This window comes from Bufo gargarizans, chromosome 6 (assembly GCF_014858855.1).
Source record: "Bufo gargarizans isolate SCDJY-AF-19 chromosome 6, ASM1485885v1, whole genome shotgun sequence".
NCBI lineage: Eukaryota > Metazoa > Chordata > Amphibia > Anura > Bufonidae > Bufo > Bufo gargarizans.
Window position 1 is genome coordinate 109,778,974 of NC_058085.1, and position 20,884 is coordinate 109,799,857.

A 20,884-nucleotide genomic window follows, 5' to 3' on the forward strand; every position below is an offset into this window, starting at 1 on the left:
TAAAGCTGCTTACTGACGGATAAACTGCTACCGTCAAACCACATTTATTACAGTCTTAAAGGGCCGATCATAAATCTGACTTGGCTAAAACTGACTTTAGCCATATGTTAAAGTGGAGTGAGCTGTCAGAGTAATGATAAATCTGGCCCTATGTCTTTTCAGTCCTCAGCAGGTTTATTACATGTCACCGGTGTCATCTAGCATTATCATGGTCAGCCTTAGAAGCATACTCATAACTGAGCGGCCTAATCACAGAGATTCAATTTTCTTTCTAGGATGAGTGTCCCAAGCTCCCCAACCAAATGTATGGCTACCAGACAAGCAGATGTTTTATATACTCTTGTCATCCCTGATTCACTCTCCCATTATATTAGATCTCTATTAAGCTTATACTTTTGATACGTGTGCTACCTTTTTATTAGATTTTTTTTTAGTTTCTAACAGGAACTGAAACCTAGAAATAAATAGAATAAACTCCTCTGTTATTTAACCACTTGGGGGAGATTTATTAAGACTGGCGTTGTGTCCGTGCGACAGAACTGAAATCTGGAGTAGATTGCAGGTATAATGTGCACCAGAAGTCCTGCCCGGGGCCCACCCATGCCTTGCCCACTTTTTACAAAATTGACCAGGGTATCAAAAAGGTAGAAAAAAAAAAAATAAGATAACTTTGTTTGCGGATACATTTGTAACTTTTTTCAAGGTTTTGTGCTGCATTTGCCACTTTTCAAAAATTATGCCATCGTGAATTTACGCCAGAAAACTGGCATGTTATCCTCAAAATGTATGCCAGCTTCTAGCTTCCGTAGATGTCAGTTCAAGTGCACAGAGTGCCCAAGAGGCACCACAACTATTAAAAAGTGTGCGACTTTTTATTACTTTGGCAAAACCTATGCCAGCAGGCCAGACATTAAGACGAGCATATAAAACGCCCGTCCTAATAAATTCCCCCCATTATTTTATGAAGTAAGAGACTATAAAAAAAAACTATTACTCAAACCAGAGTCTCTATGCTTGTTGTAGTCTAGTCATATATTTTACTAGGTTGGAATTTATACTGCATAGTACACCCTAGTCAGTCAATAGCTTTGTCAAGTACTGCACTGAATTTTTCTTATTTCTTGTTTGTATTACCGCTACTCTAAAGAGATTTGTGTGTAGGGAGAGTCCTTCCTGCCCACTGAAGTCCTTTCATCTTCCAGGAGCCCCTCACTTCCTTCATTCCACTGACTGTCTCCATTGTTGTGATCAAAGAAGACATGGCAAGGTCTGCAGGATGCTGTGGAAGCGACCTAGATGTGTATACCACAGGATAGAACTGTCATTTGAGGACAGTGCTTTTCACAAGAGCATTTTTTCCTAAAACAGACCTAAAAACTTGTTCTCTTTGACTAAGTCTTTTAATATGCTATTCGGCCGTTTCTTTGTTATATTTGTTTCTGGGAAAGTCATACAGCCTCCATGTCAGCTCGTACAGAGGTTTTACAGCAGAGCCGGACTGGGACTGAAGTTATGCCCTGGCAGGCCCACTTGCTGTGTGGAGAATGTGAAATATGTTTGCCCTTCAATAGAGCCCAAATAGTTATTATAGGCCTCTCTGTAGTGCCCCAATAGTTAATTCAGACCCCTCTATAGTGCCCCAATAGTTATGATAGACCCCTTTATAGTGCCCCAGTAGTTATTATAGGCCCCTCTATGGTGCCCTAGTAGTTATGGTGTCCCCAGATGCGACTAAAAATTCAATTGTATCACCATCCTCAGTCAACAACTACTTTTGTGGCCCTGGGCAGCCCACCCTGCCACCAGCCCATCTGGCATTTGCCAGATGGGCAGTCCGGCCCCGTTTTCCCAGAAAGTTCATCCAACTTTCCTTATTATGTGAATTACTGTGACACCAACTTCTTTGCACATTCCAGCCAGATTACACAGTACCTGTTGTAATAGTGGATCTCTGCCATTGAGGTTTCTGTGGATGTCCACGGTCATCCAGAACATACTCCAGCAATCATCTATACTCTGCTCACAAAAGTCAACGGGAGCAGTGCAACTGACAAACTCAGTCCACCACAAAGTTGATGGAAGTCATGAGCAGTCTTGATGGTGTTAACTGTTCCATAATAGTTTACAGATGTGCGCGGCAAAGAAGAATTGTTGTGTAAAGGGGAGTTCACAGGTTTGGAGTTTTTTTTTTTTGCACTATTGCATTTTTAGTAGTATTTTTGGTGCGCTTTTTTGCAATAAATACGCCAACTCCAGCTGTTATCCTGAAAGTCTAAACAAAATATGAAACGCAGGACACACAAATATATATATTTTTTGGCTTCTGGCATTCTTGTTAATTAGGTGGAGTTTTTTCTGTGTATAATCTTTTTTTTTAAACGGCGTATTGAATGAAGCATTTGGCATTTTTGGGGGCGTTTTGACATCTCCTCTATAGGGGAATTTTTTTTTGAAACAAACATGGTTTACACAGTTGTTAAAAAAAAAAATACTGCTAAAAAGCCATATGTGGTATGGAAAACAACGTAGGTGGTTTCTATGGACTTTTTTTTGTGACCCAAACACACTAGAGCAAATTTGTGTGGGTAAGGGGCTTTAGAGGAGAGACTTTTTTTGGGTGGAAGTCAAGGTCAAAAAGTGGGCAATATCAAAATTATAATAGGGATTTTGTTGACTAGTTTTAGGAAGGAGCAATAGAGCGGGACAATGTCATTCTAGATCAGTGACGTGGAGTACTTTTTTAAATGCCTAAAGTGTTAAAAAGCAGCTTGTATCAACTTTGCAACTGTATACAATACATTTGGCGTATTATACACCCAAAAAGCTATCATAACTTGGGATTGATGACAAGAAGGAATGTATATACGGTAACTATAAAAAAATTTGACCTATCATCTGTTCCAGTTTGGACCCAGGACATGACTAGAGAAGCTTTATGTGAAAAATATTCTGTAAATCAGTAGGGAAAGAACTTCACCTTTATTGGAAAGGTGGTTGGCCTGAGTTCTTCGTTTCCTGCTCTCTCCAGTGGGTATTTGGTGGATGTGGTTCTTTTGAATGGATATAATAATCTGCAATTTTTTTTATCTTCTGCTACCATATTAATGTATTAAAAAAAAGTCCAAAGAATATGTAGTTTAAGTTTTTGGTGTATTGAGATACCTGTTAAAATAAAACTAGTGCTTGTACCAGATGACAAATGTTATTCTGCTGCATCTGACAAATTCCAGTCTCCTGCATTGGTAGGTCATACATCCGTGTCATCGGAGGGCATGGTCTTCAGTCTTGTTACTGAGAAAATATATAAGTCCCGACTGGGTGGACATTGATTTTCTGAGAAGATGCAACTTCCATGGATGCTTTGTATAGTGTTATTTCTTTCAGTTTTAGCCCTAGGCTTACAAATGAAGGAGACTGATGGTTTCCAGTTTGTAATGAAGTTCTCATAGCCTTATGACCTGACAGGTTGTTTGGACAGATATAGACTCTGGAGAGATCATGAAAACATGCTTGGTCCCCGATATTGCCTATTATGTGTGCTACCAACCCAAGATTAGGCTAGGTATCTTTTTCTTCTACCTTTATGGGACATTTTAGTTTGCAGTTATGGTGTTTTTATTGGAACACTTGGGATATATTGCTAGAATTGTATATTTTGCCTTTTCCCTTCATAAGAGCTTGCGCTGTGTCATGGTCGATTTAACCACTACATATCAGTAACACATATGATGCTGTATGTAGGTAATGATTTTTTAGCTTTCTTAAACATAGCAGATATGTTTTCCTCATAGAAACTTATCTGCTACTGATTATGTCAGTACTATTAAACATAAACGGTTAAAAGGCACATGTGATTGCATGTGATCCTGGCTGAGCCTGTAAAATTTTGGAAATTCAGGAGACGAGCAGTGGATCATAAAACTTCATATACCAGTATGTATAAGAAACAGCATTCCAGCAAATAATAATCTTGATTTTGGATCACCAGGAAATTACCCCATGGTATAGACTGGTGGGTGAGCTGCTGGTTTTAGCTTTCCCAGCTGATGATTTTGCCCTCGACTTAGACCTTATGTGGAGGTTGCTGCTACACGCAGAGTAAGAACAATGGGCTCCTACTGTATTATATTTCTATGTTTCTTTATTTTTAGTAGAATTTCCCACACTATAAAGAGCCGCAACAGATGTATGTAGAATATATTATTAAAGTAAAAGTCCCCTACACATCAACCACATATTATTCACACCCAACTATGGCTATTTTTGCAGACAGTCAGCTCTACTTTCCAAGTTCTGCCCTTTGGCGCAGTGCTTGCCACTTTTACCATGCAGCACTGAAGTCCTGAGTGGTAAATTAAGTAGACCATAGGCCCTGGACTGTTTCACAAACTTGGAACTCTCCTGTTACCACTGCCACTTCATGTCTATAGTCCACACCACTCCTTATACATATTTAAAGGGGTTGTCTCATCTGGGCCATTTATAGAATATGTACAGGATATGCCATAAATGTCTAATTTGTGGGGGTCCCACATCTGAGACCTGCAACTCGTGTTTTCAAGTTCGGCGTACAAGGTTCTGGTTATCTAAGAATTCTGTTACGGATTCCGCTACCACCATAAGTTATGGTCCGTGGTAGCGGAACCTATAACGGAATTCTTAGATAACCCGAACCTTGTACACCAAACTTAAAAACACAAGTTCGCTCATCCCTACTATCAGACATTTATGGCATATCTAAATCAAATTATATTTGGTGTGACCACACTTTACCTTCAAAACAGCATCAGTTATTCTAGGTTAACTTGCACACAGTTTTTGAAGGGACTCTGCAGGAAGATTGTTCCAGACATCTTTGAGAACTAAGCACAGATCTTCGGGTGTAGGCTTGCTCAAATCCTTCTGTCTCTTCATGTAATTCAAGAAAGACTCAATGATGTTAAGATCAGGGTTCTGTGGGGGCCATATCATCACTTCCAGGGCTCCTTGTTCTTCTTTGTGTTGAAGATAATTCTTAATGACATTGGCTGTATGTTTGAGGTCTTTGTCCTGCTGTAGAATATATTTAAATTATTAACGCTTCTATTTTTGAAAGCATTCTTACTTTGCAGCTTTTTTTCCCCCACACCTCCCTAACACTCTTGCACACTTGCTGTGTATATAAGTCTGTGCCTACATAACTCCCTTTCATGATTACATTTTGGATGGTTGAGGTTTAGCAATGAAAATAGAAATGCAGAGTACTCCAGTTCCATGCTCTAAACATGTCCTTTGTTTCCATGTGTAAATTATAGAACCTCGTAGTGGGACTTGGAGCTAAGAGACACAGGCCCATATTTACTAATGTGTCTGCACCAAACATCTGTCTAAAAAAATTGGCAATTTGGCGCATCTAGGGTTTCTACACTTTTTTACGTCAGGAGGCAGAGCTTATCAGAAGGCAGGCAGAGCTTTGTGGGAAATGGGTGGAGCCTAATATGAACCATTTTGTGCCAACATTTCAGCACAATTCTGATACAAAAATCTATCTTAAAGTAAGCTAACCAATAGTTGAACGTATAGTCATAGAAAACTGTCTATCCCTGTCCCACATTTATCATCCAGCCTGATCCCGTGATAAATCTGGTGCAGATCTAGACAACCTGTCTAAGCTTGCACCATCTTTATGTTTAGTAAATCTGGCCAAGTCTTGGTTACACGTCCTACAGGAAAAGTCTTGGTGAGTAGCATATACCAAACTCACATGTTCCTTGCGGTAATGACTCACCCCTCCTAGTTTCATCGTCCAACTGGGGCTTGCAAACTGGATGCCACAGTCTTCCCCACCGACATCTCCTCTCTGATGTATGCCTAAGGTCAAATCACTTCCTGCAAATAATCCTCGCTGTCCAGGCAGCACCTACGTCAGTAACCAAAAATAAAAAAAAGCTGCATGGGATCCGAGAGTACAGTGAACCTTCCTTTATTATCCTACTCACAAGATATCATAAAACCAAGCACTAGCCCTGCTTGCTCCCATCTGGTTTCGCCAGCATAGCCACTACTAAATGTACAGAATAATCGAAACAATGAAAAGGTCGTAGCACTTGCCTGAACGCTGAAACCTATTCAAACTGCTGGTTGGCAATGGCGTAGAGAGTTTAGTGTGGTCAGAACTGCTGACAGACTCCCTTTAACTCTGTCCATTCCAGAGTGCTCAGCTCAGAGGCAACGCTGTTCATTTCCTGATACAGTATTTGGTTGGAGCCCCTGCATACTATCGAGGGACCTCTTTGAGATTTTCAGTTTTATATTGGGTTAGGCTGATGTTTGGACATAAAATACTCTCCCATAATGTCATGTTTCTTGGCTTGGAGTAGTGCTGCTCAGCGTAGGATGGATTTTCTGGCTTAGGAAAATAGTCTTCTGTTGTTTTTTTGTCCTTTTTCCACGACCTCATTTCCACAGAAATCATCCTACATCATCCTTTGGCTTTTCGTATGTAATCATTACGAGTAGTGGCTGTGTCAATCTTTTCTGATAACAGATTCCATAATAAAACTTTATAGTGCTCACATTTCTCTGGTATATCTGTCCCTTGGAAAGCAGGGCGACCTCAACATTCTTCAACATTTACCATTACAGCTCATCTTTCCTGGACTTCTGCACCTTACTTTCCTAAAGGTCTGGTTATGTCACCCAGGTTTTCCTGAAACAAGATTTTTGTTCCATGATACATTATGAAATTGCCTAATATAAAATTACTAGCAAAAAAAAAATATACAACCGGGTATAGAAACCTCTGCCCCCTAATATTCCATCATATTGGCACCTTGATGTCACCACTTTGCCCCCTATATGCCAATCGTGCAAAGAATAAAATGGGCTCATTTTGGCCATTTCTTTTATTTTTCATGTAATTTGAAAATACAAAATGCAGAATAATCCTCCTAGTGCTGGAGACATGGAGACATCAGTTTGTTGCTTCATAGTTTTTCTTTCTTTTTTTTTTTATGGTTTCATATATATATATATATATATATATATATATATATATTTTATTTTTATTCCCCCCTCCCCATAACTGTTATACTGCCTCTTATCTGCACACTGACCTCCAGATAGTGATAGAACCCCCCCCCCCCCCTACTACCACTTGCTATTCACTTCTTAGGAGGCAGAACACAATCCGCTGGAGTGTCCACTATACAATACCCTTCTAGTGGTACAACATAACCCACTGTTCACCCATGTCGGCAGAGTCCACTACTCCATACTACACCATTTCCTGTAGCATGGTGGACTTTTAAAAAAAACCTGCTCATAGCAACCAATCGGAGCTCAGCTTTCATTTCTAAAACTGCTCTAGTAAAATGAAAGCTGTGCTGTAATAGGCTGCTATGGGCAACAAACAGTGCTTCCTTTAGACAGTTTTGATAAGTCTGCTCCACTAAATCCAGTTTCCATGTAAAACAGCACATTTATTAGACTAGTCTGTGCAGGGAGATGAGAAGCAGGCTGAGAAGACGTGCCTCAGCAGTTACAGCTAGCACTGTGTATGCCTGCTTCACCCTGCCACTGATTGGCTGCAGTGGTCACACCATGTCACCACTGCAGCCAGACAGAGAAGCCAGTCAGAGTAATTGACAGCACGGCTCACCTTTTTTATAGTATTATGATTATTAGTATATCTCCCCTTAAATACATATACGGAAGAAAAACTCCCTTACCAGCTCCAACCCAGGATTAAATCAGATATCACAGTGAGTGAAGACTCCCAAAATGGAAAACAAGGATCCAGCACTGCCTTTCTCCGAACTGTAGACTTTATTGAAGCGTACACGTGCAATTAAAAAAAGACTGGGTTTCCTTGACACGTTTCGGGCAACGCTAGCCCTTTGTCAAAATAATAAAATCTCCCCTTAGCTGCAAAAGCTTCCTAACAACGTCATGTCTGTACTATATTTCATGAAAGTCTATAGTCTGAATCTCTTTTGCATACTTTAGGTTACTGTAAAGAGATTTGCATGGCAATAAGGTGGAATATGAAGTCCCCCAGTCAATATACATATTAGGCCTCATTCACACGACCGTATTTTTGGTCCGTGTTCGATTTTTATTTTATTTTTTTACTGATCGCACACAGACCTATTCATTTTTTATGTGTTCGCAAAAAAAAAAAAAGTATACGGGCAGCACGGGGCTGCAAATGATAGAACCTGTCCTATAGGGTTTTTTACAATTTTTTTTTTTCCAGTGGGACACGTTTAAAATATGCACATGGACCGCATCCATATTTTTCAGATACATGATTTGTGGACTGCAAAACAGATACGGTCGTGTGCAGGAGGCCATAATCTAAATCTTGTATAAATGGAACTCCACTGGGAGATGATATTTGGGAATCTCCAATAAAAATTTTTTTTTACTTATAAGCCATTTAAAATGTTTCCCAATATTTTCATATTTAGAAGCAAGACACAAAAGTTTATTTTTTATTCTTATTTCATGTGTTTTTATCCTGTGCTTTGTATTAGCATTGTGTCATTGTATGGCATTAGTAGGTGCAAAATCTCTTCCCAATTAATGCAAAGCATAAAAACCCATCTGCCATCCTATTGCCCATTCCCAGCTAATTAACTAGTTCTTCAAATAGACAATTCAGTTTGTCCATTGCCTGAATAAATATAATGTGCAAAGCCAAATCATATTGAGAAGTTCATACAACCATGCCCTGTTCCATCACTGAGGTCACTGGTAAGCTTTTGCCTTAATCACACTAATTACTAGGCAATCCACTGAAATGTATCTTTGTAATTTGATCAACGTAGTAGATAACATGCATTTGTATAATTTAATACATGTTGATATTACACAGATACATGTTAAAAACTGTAGTTGCAGTTAAAATGCATGCGGTTTTTTTGCAGTGCGTTTTTATAAAACGCAACAAAGCAGCGGCATGTAAACCCACCCTATGGGAATCAGAAAAATAGTATTGCAAAAATATGCTCAAGATCCTGTGTGGTATACCAAATAACATTACTAGAGTTTGCCAAATTTAGTTACATATGGCTACAAAGCGATTGAGGTTGAAAGACACAGTTAACCTATAATCCTACTGTGTTGATCCAGAGATAACCCAAAAAAAACTCCCTGTGACAAAATGGTTTTTGACAGAGTTCATTGACTGAGGGGGGCTGTAAGAAGGGTTATCACGTAGGTATCATTGGGTGATCCAGTCGTTCTTGCAGGCAAACCAATCATCGTTTCTGGGCAGCAGATCGTGCTGTCTAAACAGCGATCTGCCGCCCAGAAACAATGATCCTGTATGGGAACAAGGGATCGCAATAGCAATCATTTGTTCTCATACTGTGAAGGAGATTGCTGCATGTAAATTCTGCGGTCTCCTTCACTGAACGAGCAGCCGACTGTTGGGAAGAAACGCTTCCTTCGCGACAATCGGCTGCTACGTCGGGCAGTCTAAACCTGCCTTAAGTCTTCACCACCTTCCATCACCGAGATGTCTGATAAAACAAACCTTCACAATGGGCCTTGAACCATGAGGAAGAAAGTGATATTAAAAGGGCACTAAAGGGAAAATTCACAAGAAATAAATAATACCCCAGGAAAAAAAAAAACTGAATGTGCGCTGTTCAAGTTTTTTATGCAGTCTTTAAAGCCAAAACCAGGTGTGGATTCAAAAAAGCGGTGAGGTAGTATCTGTCCTTAATACTTTTTCTCCTTATGAACACTGTCTTTGTTGCCATTATTATTGTTTCCTTTTTACTCAATAATTTATTTTTCTACAGCATCACCATTTACTTCCTGACTCCATTTTATTTTCTTCTCATTATTTTTTCTCCTTTCCTTTTTCTTTATCTCTTTTGACATTTTACGCTTCAATCCCCTTTCTATTTCTTCTACTGTCTTTCGCCTTCTCCTCCTGTCTCCTTTCCCTTTCCCATCCAACCTCTTTCACGTTCTTCTGGTTACCTTTCTCTTTCTTCTCCTACTTCCTTTCTCTTTTTCCTACTGTCTTTCTCTTTCATCTAATGTCTCCTTTCTCATCTAACTTCTTTCACTTTCATTTTGTGTTACTTTTTCTTCTTTTCCTGACTCCTGGCTCTCTTTTCTTTTCCTAACTCCTTTCTCTTTTCTCTCTTTTCTTTCTCCTCCTGTCTCCTTTTTCCTTCTACTATGTTCTCGTTCTACTTCTGTCTCCTTTATCGTTCTCCTACTGTCTCCTATGAATGTATCTTCCTGTCTCCCTGTTTTTTCTCCTCCTTTCTCTTACTATTTCCTTTATCGTTCTTTTGCTTTCTCCTTTCTCTTTCTCCTACTGTCTCCTTTCTTTTTCTCATCTGACTTCTTTCACTTTCTTCTCTTGACTCCATTCTCTGTTGTCTTCTCCTTTCTCTTTCTCCTTCTGTCTTCTTTGTCTTTCTTCTCCCGACTCCTTTTTTTGTCTTCTTTAATTATTTTCGCCTCTAACTTCTTTCTTCTCTGATCTCCTTTTTCTTTCTTCTCTGACTACTTTCAGTTGCTTTAATTACTAGATGGCTATTGAAGGTCCAAGGATGTAAGGAGATGCATCATAGCACGAGCAGCATGTCTCTTCAGTTTGTATGCATACATACTGACCTAGAGCAAAAATGGAAGGATCATGAAATATAAGAGAAGAAAAAGAGAGTAAGATAACAGGATCTAAAGGAATTATAAGGAGAGGGGAAGTGGGTGGTGGATGGATGGATATGATATGGGAGGGAATCAAGAGGGGGGGGGGGGAAATGGTTGAAATATGGGCAATAGTCCAAAATGAATAATGAGATCTTGAAGAGAAAGGGTGTGATTGCGGGCAATTAGTTAAGATGTATGCTTAGATCAATAAGGTCTTGAAATCTGATGGTGTTACCAAACCTGTAGGAATTTTTTGTTGTCACCTGAGGACTGCAGTCTATTCCCCCATGTGGAATAAGTAAGATATCTTCTGTTGCCACTCCGACAGAGTGTGTGTATGAGCTGTACACAAATGGTGTGGCATTACAACTGGGCTGTGGATAGGCAAAATCAGAAGAGTTCTCTTGTGAGCACCGTTCGGACCTGGGAGTGTAGGCAATAGCCTATTTGTGGGGACCAGATTCTTGACCCCTTGAGACACTAGAGTATATAGGAAAAAAATAGTTCCAGAAAGATTTTATCTTATCACAACCCCACCATACATGGAGCATTGTGCCTGCGTATATTCTACAGTGCCACCAGGTCTCAGGGAAAGAAGGGTAAATTGTGTGAAGTAATGCTGGTGTCACAGAGTCAGTATTTTATTTTTGTCAGCAGTTGTGGAGGGCTTATGTGTGAAAATAAATACTTCTTGTATGAAAGCAGAACTAGGAACCTTCATGCATGGACTCTTACCTGGAGGTTATATATCAAGGAGATCATGTATGCAGGGCTAGGACCCAAACAAAAAAAGAAATCCCTCAAAAGGTGTGGATAGTGATTATAGAAAAGCTTGTGCCCTATTTGATATAGGAGCAGAGCTGCGTGTACACCATCCAGCAGAACCTAACGTATGGGTTACAGGTTTGAATCTTTTCAGGTGTAGGAAGACTCAAGCCTGATAGGATATGATGACAACGAGGATATTCTATTACTTGCCAGCTGAGGAAAAATTGTCAGAGTTCCTCTAACTCCTTTTACTTTCTTCTCCTGGGCCCTTTAATGCTTTGTCGCCTTTCACTTTCTTCTCTAATGTCTTTCTCCTCTGACTCCTTTTACTTTCTTCTTATGACTCCTTTTTCTTCCCTTCACTTTTTACTCCTGCTTTTTTTTTCTTCTTATTACTGGTACTTCTTTCTATTTCGTCTCCTGATACCATTATCTTTCTTCTATTGACGTCTTTCTCTTTTGACTTTCTGTTACTAACACTGTCTCCTTTCTCTTTCTTTTCTCACTCCTTTTTGTTTATCTTTGGCTGCTTTCTCCATCTCTTATGATTTGTGCTCCCTCTTTTTTTTTTAAAAAGAGCAAACAGAATGAACACAACGTGTCAAATTATGACTTAAATAAAACGTGCCCTTTACAAATACAAAAACACTGGGTTGTTCTAAATTATAGAGAAAACACAACATAAATAGCACCGCTCCAATTTATCTCAGTCACCCAAAATGAGCTGTAAATGCATTAATCTAATGCGTTGTGAACGTCATGTCATAAGCAGCCTGGTCAAATAACAGCATAACTTGATATTTATAGTTCAAAACCAAAATATGTAAAACAAAGGGAAGGGAGAAAATACGTGTTCAGCAGCAGCAGGATGACAAGTCTTCTAGGGGGGTTCACAGAAGATCTGTAGTAAGATCTGAAGGTGCATGAAGGACATACTTTACCAAAATATTCAACTTTATCCTTTAGTTAACAGTTTCTGCCAAATTATTCTGAGGCATTAGATAACGCATAGAGATGAGCAATTTTCTTAAAATTCAATTCGGGACTGATTCGTACAAATTAGTCATGTGATTCGATTTGGGTTTGAATCAATTCTGCCTGAATCAAAAGTGCTTTCATTGCCTGGAAAAGTCTCTCTGTAAAAATTATTTAGACTCAAATCACTTAAGATTCTGATTCTATAGAATCCGAATTTTTGCAAAAATTCTGGTCGAATTTTGATTCTATAAAATTGATTTGCTTGTCTCTGATTAAAACAGTAGCCATGAAGCCATTGTGAGTAGAGCTTTCTCTTTCAGGTTTGCTTAGTTTTACTACATTTTGCTCGACTTAATATATGTTTTGCTTCTCAAAATGTCATATGTATTTATTCATCTTACAGTTGGATCAGACACTCCAGGAGCATTTCCCAATCTACAGATCCTTCCGCTTTAAAGGCAGCATTGGACCAGTACGTGTGCACTTGACAAGTCCAGCGTTATTTCTCAAGCTTTTGGAGCTGGCAGCCAAACTTTCCAGTTTCCCTTTGGACTGCATTCAACCTCCACGTTCACTAAAATACAGAGAGATGGCTGAAATGATATGGAAACAAGTCCTGTCATGATCTTGTTTCCTTTTGTAATCTACCAGCAGGCAAAAATAACACTGTCAAAGGTTTATGTGGAAATGTCTTTATTCAACAGATAGGCCTGGGATATCTGGGGACATCATCACTCTTTGGGTTCTGATGTATGTGACCACATTAAAGGGGTTGTCCAAGTTATATTTATTGATGACCTATCCTCAGGATAGGTCATCAATATCAGATTGGCGGGGGTCCGACACCCGGCACCCCCGCCGATCAGCTGTTTGAAGAGAAGGCGAGCGCTGTGTCACCGCTGCCTCCCCTTCACTGTTTACCTTCTAGCCGTTGCATCTGCAGTGGTGAGCAGGTGTAATTACACCCAAGCCGTCCCATTCATTTCAAAAGGACGGCTTGGGTGTAATTACACCTGCTCACCGCTGCAGATGCAACGGCTAGAAGGTAAACAGTGAAGAGGAGGCAGCGCTGACACTGTGCACGCCTTCTCTTCAAACAGCTGATCGGCGGGGGTGCCGGGTGTCGGACCCCAGCCAATCTGATATTGATGACCTATGCTGAGGATAGGTCATCAATAAATATAACTTGAACAACCCCTTTAAGCATTGTAACTGAAGGTAGAGGAGAAATCAACATTTAACAGTTTTACAGACCATTAACAAGGGATACATGATTTGAAAACTGTTATGAGCATCTGACATTTCCATTAGTGCAATCATTGTAAATAGTAGCAAATGTATTAATAAAGGGGTGTATGATGATAATATGACAGCTGGGAGGTCCATGGAGCATATTCCCTGCACAAGTCAGACCCCCACTGATCATTAAGTTATGACATAATGATATGCAATCACTTACTATCACGAAAATACCCCTGTAATCTTGGTAACATTTACATTCACTTATACTGTTCATAATTTATTTTATATTAACATAATAAATATTTTCTCACTTATCTCGTCACACAACCAGCATTTGTTCAGGTTTATTGGTGCAGTTTTTAAAACCAAAATCAAGTGTGACTCATAGAAGGAGAAAGTATTAAGGTTTTTTTTCAATCCCCTCCTGGTTTTGTTTTTAAAAACTGAATAAAAAACCTGATTAAAACCTACACATGTGATTGCACCCTCAGACTATGTAATACTTGTTGTGTCTCCTAAAAGTTATTATTATGCGAAAACATTTTTTCTTATGATAGGATTGGTTACAAACTATTAATGTAAGCAGCTGTTTTCCTGATGCTTTTCAGAGTGTTTGACTTCATTCAGAGAGATTGGTTAATATTGCACCAAAGCCACATTGGGGGAAAAAAGGCATGCGGTTTGCTACATTTTTTTGAGGTTTTAAAACCTGTAAATGGGGTTATGCAGTGGAGTAATATTGATGACTTGTCTTCAGGATAGGCAGTCAGCATCAGATTAGCGGGGGGCCGACTCCCGGCATCTGTTTGAGGTGGTTGAGGCGCTATTGCGAGCTCTGCTTCCTCTTTAAAGTTTAAAGGCGTTGTCCGGGTTCAGAGCTGAACCCGGACATATCCCCATTTTCACCCAGGTAGCCTCCCTGACTTGAGCATCGGAGCAGTTCATGCTCTCCTTTGCGCTCTGCTGAATCGCGCAGGGCAAAGGCATTTTCTGTAGTTCTGGTGACGATCCAGGCTCTCCTTAGGGGTGCCAGGTGGAAGCTTCCGCCCGGCAGTGAGCCCGGTGACATACTTTAGCGCTGCCCTAGCATCAGAGCTGGTGACATCACCGAACACACTGCTGGGCGGAAGCCTCTGTCCGGCAGGGAGTCATGGTAAATAAAAGAGCCCTTGCCCTGCTCGATCCTGCGCAGGGCAAGGGAGAGCATCGGAGCATGAAATTCACCGATGCTAACATCAGGGGTGCTGCCTGGGTGAAATTATGGGAATGTCCGAGTTCGGCTCTGAACCCGAACAACCCCTTTAAACTTCATGCTGTCTCCCTTGGAGCGGTGGTGCAGTATAATTACAGCTGCTTTGTCACATCCAAGTGAAGGGTTGTAATTACTCTGCACTGCCTCTACAAAGGAGATGGCGCACAAATAAGCTTTGAATGGAAACCAGTCCTCTGGTGGCGGTCCCAGGAGTCAGACCCCGATCGATCTGATATTGATGACCTGTCCTGAGGATTGGTCAGTGAAACACTGCATTTTAAGTAGTGATGTTTTAAGACAATTTCTTGGCATTTTATTTTTCAAATCACAGGACACTCTGGGTGTAGCCTTTTTAGGCTTTTTCTCTTACACTTCTCTATGCAAAAAAAAAAAAAAAAAAAGACTAAAAAACAGGTAAAGCACTATGGTGGTCATTTATTATTTGTTATATGACACTTTTGGGCGTATGTGTGTCACAGATTTTGTCACAGAGGTGTTTTGCGACAAAATCTATGACTTTACCCCGCTCACCGGCCCGCCTTATTTATCATTTTCCACGCCAGTTTATGGCGTGGAAAATGGCCTTAAACTACACCAGCAAGGGAGCTGGATTAAAGCATGTCGCACGGCTAATGGCAGCAAGCGCCGAAGTTATGTAGAGCCCTGCGCCTCTATATAACTAAGGAGCATCCACCAGCAGCACACAGCGATTAAATGTCCCCCTATGTGACTATAAATGCCTGCCATCCCCAAAATACACTTTTAAAAAATGCCCCTCCAAAAAAAAACTAAATGTGAAAGCTCCTTTAGACTACCTGTGCACATTGCGGAATTGCTGCATCATTTTTCCCACGGCAATCAATATGAATTCTGCAGAGAAATATGCGGCAGTCATTCCGCACCAGATAGCGTGGACTTTACTTGCCTGCCAAAAGAAGGTGAGTTAAGGACCTTCTGTGGCAATTCCCTCGCAGCCCTGCCAGTCTCTGTATAATCTGACTTCTTGTCGCAACACCTCGCCCCATCTTGATTCATTATCACAGGAGGCCAGGTTGTACAGAGAGGGGCATGGGAGAAGACTGGGATTCTTAAAAAAGTGTAGTTTTTACGGATTTTGCTGCATGTCTGCAGCAAATCTGCATCTGCCATTATTTCTACAGATTCCATGCAGAAAATAACTGCCCTTTGAGGTCAATTTTTTATTTTTTTGCATGAAATCTGCTCCAGATCCATAATATAAATTGACATGCTTCAGATTTAAAAATCCACTCTGCATTGATACAGAGAATTTCAGCATTACATAGATCAGATTTTGAAAACTCATCTACTTAGCTGGTACTGTTAGGCCTCATTCAGACGGCCGTAGTGTTTGCAATTTGCGGACCGCACATGGCCGCTACCATAATAGAAAATTCCTATTCTTGTCCGCAGAGAAATTAATGGGTCTGCGTGCAATCTGCAAAAAATGCTAATCGGACACAGACCCATAATATGGTAGTGTGAATGTAGCCTAAGGCCCCTTTCACACCAGCGTGAAGTAAACGCATAGCACCTGCACTGAATCCTGACCCATTCATTTCAATGGGTCTGTGAACATTTTTTTCATGCATTAGTTCTGCGTTACGTGAAAATTGCAGCATGTTCTATATTCTGCGTTTTTCATGCAGCCCAGGCCCCATAGAAGTGAATGGGCCTACAGTGAAAAACGGATTGCATCCGGATGCAGTCTGGATGCAATCAGTTTTTCATTAATGGTTGCTAGGAGATGTTTTTGTAAACCTTCAGATTTTTTTCACTTGAAAAACGCATCAAAACTGATAGCACCCGCGCGGAAAAAAACTGAAACGCTGAACCCAATCGCAGACAAAACTGACTGAACTTGCTTGTGAAATGGTGCGAGTTTCACTGAACACATCCTGAGCCAATTTGTCATGCTAATGTCAAAGGAGCCTAACTCTGCTGAATACCCCAGTTTCTATCCAAAAGGACCAGTAGCATAGCCTATAGCCATAATTTCCAGCGCTTTAAAGGAAAGTAACATTTGTAATATATTAAGAATGCTTTGTGTCTTCCCCTTGGGTGATTTATTGCTCAACGAGTTTTTGTGAAAAAAATAAAAATATGGCTAACCAGACTAGGAATGGCTCCATGGGATTGTGGTTATACTTAGGGTCCATTCACACGTCCATTGTTTCTTTCCTGATCTGTTCAGTTTTTTGCAGAACAGATCAGGACCAGTTCTGGACCCATTCATTTTCAATGGGTCCTGGAAAAAAAAAATCGGACAACACAATGTGTGCTGTCAGTTTCCGTTGTTCCGTTCCGCATGTCCGATTAAATATAAAACTTGTCCTATTCTTTTCTGCAAAAATCGGATCCTGGTACAATACAAAGTCAATGGTTCCGCAAAAAACGGATGACATTCGTATGTCATCCGTTTTATGCGGAATCCGTTCCTGGAAATTAAATCCTGCCCACAGAAATCACTTATTCACTTTTTTTTTCAAAGAAATCCAAACAACTTTATTTGCTTTGTGAAATTTATACACGTTTCCGTCTTTTGCGGATCCGCAAAAAACGGATGACATACGGACACATTTTCAGGAACAACGGATCCGCAAAAAACGGACCGAAATTCGGGATATAGAAAAATACTGACGTGTGAATGTAGCCTTAATTGACAACCTTGTGGACAGATTCATCTCTATGGACATAACCTGCATCAGTGGATGAACATATGTGTAGAAACAATTCCACCAAGTGCTGGGTCCTGCTCTCAGGGACTATATTAGAAGTTTGGAGTATGGGTATTTCGTCATTTAGCCATGTTACTATTTTACATTGTTGTTTTATACGTTTTCATGTTTTATTTTTTTGTTTGCACTTTTTGCAGCTTTATATTAACAAGAAAGTGTGGAGGATAGCATAGGGCAGGCACTGTTAATAATTAGACATCTCTTTTAGGAAAGCGCACTGCGACATTGGACATCAAGGGTCACCATAAACATGGATGGATGGCATAAGTGGCATAAGCAACCACCATCTCTGGTGCCGTTATCTTGAGGAGAGAAGCAATAGGATTGAACAGGTTGAACCTTTCCAATCTCTTTTATTATAACCTGATAGTAGATGTCGGTGACAACAGGATCTGCCAGCACAAATCTCATGCCGTTATCAAAAATTGGCTTCATCAAATATGTTAGTTATATCATCATGAGTGTGTACGTGCATAACCTTAGGCCCCCCCCTTCAGACAGGCAATGTCCTCTTCACTGTTTAATTGCACGCCATCGTCTAACTTGTAGTGGCAGTGCAGTGTAATTACAACTCGTCCCATTGAAGGGAACGGGACGATCAGTTGTAGTTACATTGCACCGCCAATACAAGTTAAGCTAGTTTCACACTAGGACAAAAACTCACTGAAAAAAAAATGGCCTAAACGGGTGGAAATGCTCCAAACCCAGACACTGTAGCGCGTCTATAACCGGGGGAGCAATTCCTCCGAATGTGGTCCGCAGACAACGGCAATCCCCAGCAAAAAATGCGTACAATGGAGGATGCCGGGGTGGACCGCATGCACAAGGACATCTTACACAAAATGATACATTGTGCAGATAAAAAAAATATATATACACACAAATCACTGCAGAAAATGCACCAAAATGATACACAATTGACAATACTAGCTAATTCCTCAGGCCGATGATAAAAGCTGAGAACTTTGCCAATATCTTCCAGTCAGGAACATATCGGAGCCCCTCATGCACCACGTCACGGTGTCTCAGCATGCAGGGGGTCCTACCACTAAACTGCCCGTGGTGTGTGAACAGGTGTCTGAACAGTGTCTGAACATTAACTCACAGCCAGGCTCTCACATGCCTCCATAGGGGTATCACCAATGCACTGTGAGGTAGGATAAAGCTGTGAGCCGCACCCACAACAGACCATGTGACACAAGCCGCACCCACAACAGACCATGTGACACAGAAGCCAACAGGTGCAAAAGAACGTTACCAGCAATATAAAGTGGCACATTCCATACACATAAGGACAAAAACTCACTGAAAAAAGTGGCCTAAACGGGTGGAAATGCTCCAAACCCAGACACCTGTTCACACACCACAGGCAGGTTAGTGGTATGACCCCCTGCGTGCTGAGACACTGTGACGTGGTGCATGAGGGGCTCCGATATGTTCCTGACTGGAAGATATTGGCAAAGTTCTCCGCTTTTAACATCGGCTTGAGGAATTAGCTGGTATTGTCAGTTGCGTATCGTTTTGGTGAATTTTCTGCAGTAGTTTCACACTAGCATTAAAATCTTCCGGGCAGGGGCGGACTGGGAACTTAAAGTGGTTGTAGGTGGATCCAGATTGACAGAAAGCGGGGCGACAAAAGTAGGTGAGCAGTACCACAGTGCTATGCCGCATATGATGAACTCCCGCAGGCTGTTGCGCTTCCATAGCCTGCCAGAAGCTTTAGATGGTGTGCTGTTTGACAGTGAAGAGGAAGTACTCGCACAAGCTCCACAGTCTCTTCAAATAGCTGATCGGCGGGGGTGCCAGGAGTCAGACCCAGGATGCACCTAGCCTTTCTGTTGCCTGAGACGAAAACTGAAAAGGCACCCGCCATGCCCCAATGCCAATTTCTTAACCTTAAGGCCTCGTTCACACTTCAGTGTTTGGTCAGTGATTTCCATCAGTGATTTGTGAGCCAAAACCAGAAGTGGAGCCTCCATAGACATGAGGTAGAAGGGAAAGATCTGCTCCTGTTCTATGTTGAGAGCTGCACCTGGTTTTGGCTCACAAATCACTGATGGAAATCACTGACCAAACACTGAAGTGTGAACGAGGCCTAAGGCTGGTTTCACACGGGCGTTGCAGATTGGGGCCGGATGCGTTCAGGGTGCGTTCAGTGAAACTCGCACTATTTTGCAAGCAAGTTCAGTCAGTTTTGTCTGCGATTGCGTTTAGTTGTTCAGTTTTTTCCGCGCGGGTGCAATGCGTTTTGATGTGTTTTTCACGCGCGTGAGAAAAAACTGAATGTTTACAAACAAAATTTCTTAGCAACCATCAGTGAAAAACGCATCGCACCCGCACTTGCTTGCGGATGCAATGCCTTTTTCACGCAGCCCCATTCACTTCTATGGGGCCAGGGCTGCGTGAAAAACTTTCACGCAACGCAGAAGTGATGTGTGAAAAACAACGCTTATGTACACAGACCCATTGAAATTATCGGGTCAGGATTCAGTGCCGGTGCTATGCGTTCACGTCACGCATGGCACCCGCGTGGAAATCACGCTCGTGTGAAAGGGACCTAACCCCTCCCCCAAAGATATACAGGGTATTAAAGCGCCATATACCTCTTACACCCAGTGACGTGTCCTCTGATGTAGACGTTCTCTTTCTTTATCTTCCATTCTGAGGGAAGTAACTGATAAATTTACCACAGCCTAATATAAAACCGTGTCTTGTGTTTTGGGTTAGTGGCCCTTTAAGAATTGTGGAAATGACTACCTGAAATTCATCCTCCGTCTAGCTATACTTACAATCACTGACCGGAAAATAGCATTTACTGTGTCTGCTTTGCCCATGGTTTGAAGACTGTTATCTGCTGCCGTCTGGAAACGTCTTTCCTAAGCTTTTATTTTCATGGTGATTTTTTATTTTTTTTGTCTTCTTCAGGCAAAAGTGAAGGTTTTGTTGGATCAGAAATACACATCCACGCAGTGAAAGCAGAACTTAAGGTTCACTATTGGTTTAGTTCATGAGCTGGTAACGGTTTGGCTCGTTCCAGACAACACCATTAACATGCGAGCTTCCAACTCTTGACAAAGAGCTGATTTTGACAGATGACATTACCTTCAACCATTCATTTATGGGCAGCAGCTGCCACAGGAGAACGGTCGTGGTGTAGGCAGTCATTCAAATGCATGGTCACCCCCAATACGTGGATGGACTGGGGTCCACCAGAGTGTCTTCCACCTTG

At 41.1% G+C, this 20,884-nt stretch overlaps 1 protein-coding gene across 1 annotated transcript in view; it reads left to right on the forward strand.

Annotated features, from left to right (window-relative positions):
• The window catches only part of GHDC (GH3 domain containing), a 64,773-nt gene extending 51,571 nt beyond the window's left edge, over positions 1–13,202 (forward strand). Inside the window, exon 9 of the mRNA XM_044296645.1 lies at positions 12,809–13,202. Within this exon, the coding sequence (XP_044152580.1) occupies positions 12,809–13,030 (222 nt within the window). The 3' untranslated portion in view covers positions 13,031–13,202. The remainder of the gene's footprint in view (positions 1–12,808) is intronic.
• Positions 13,203–20,884: the final 7,682 nt, after the last annotated feature.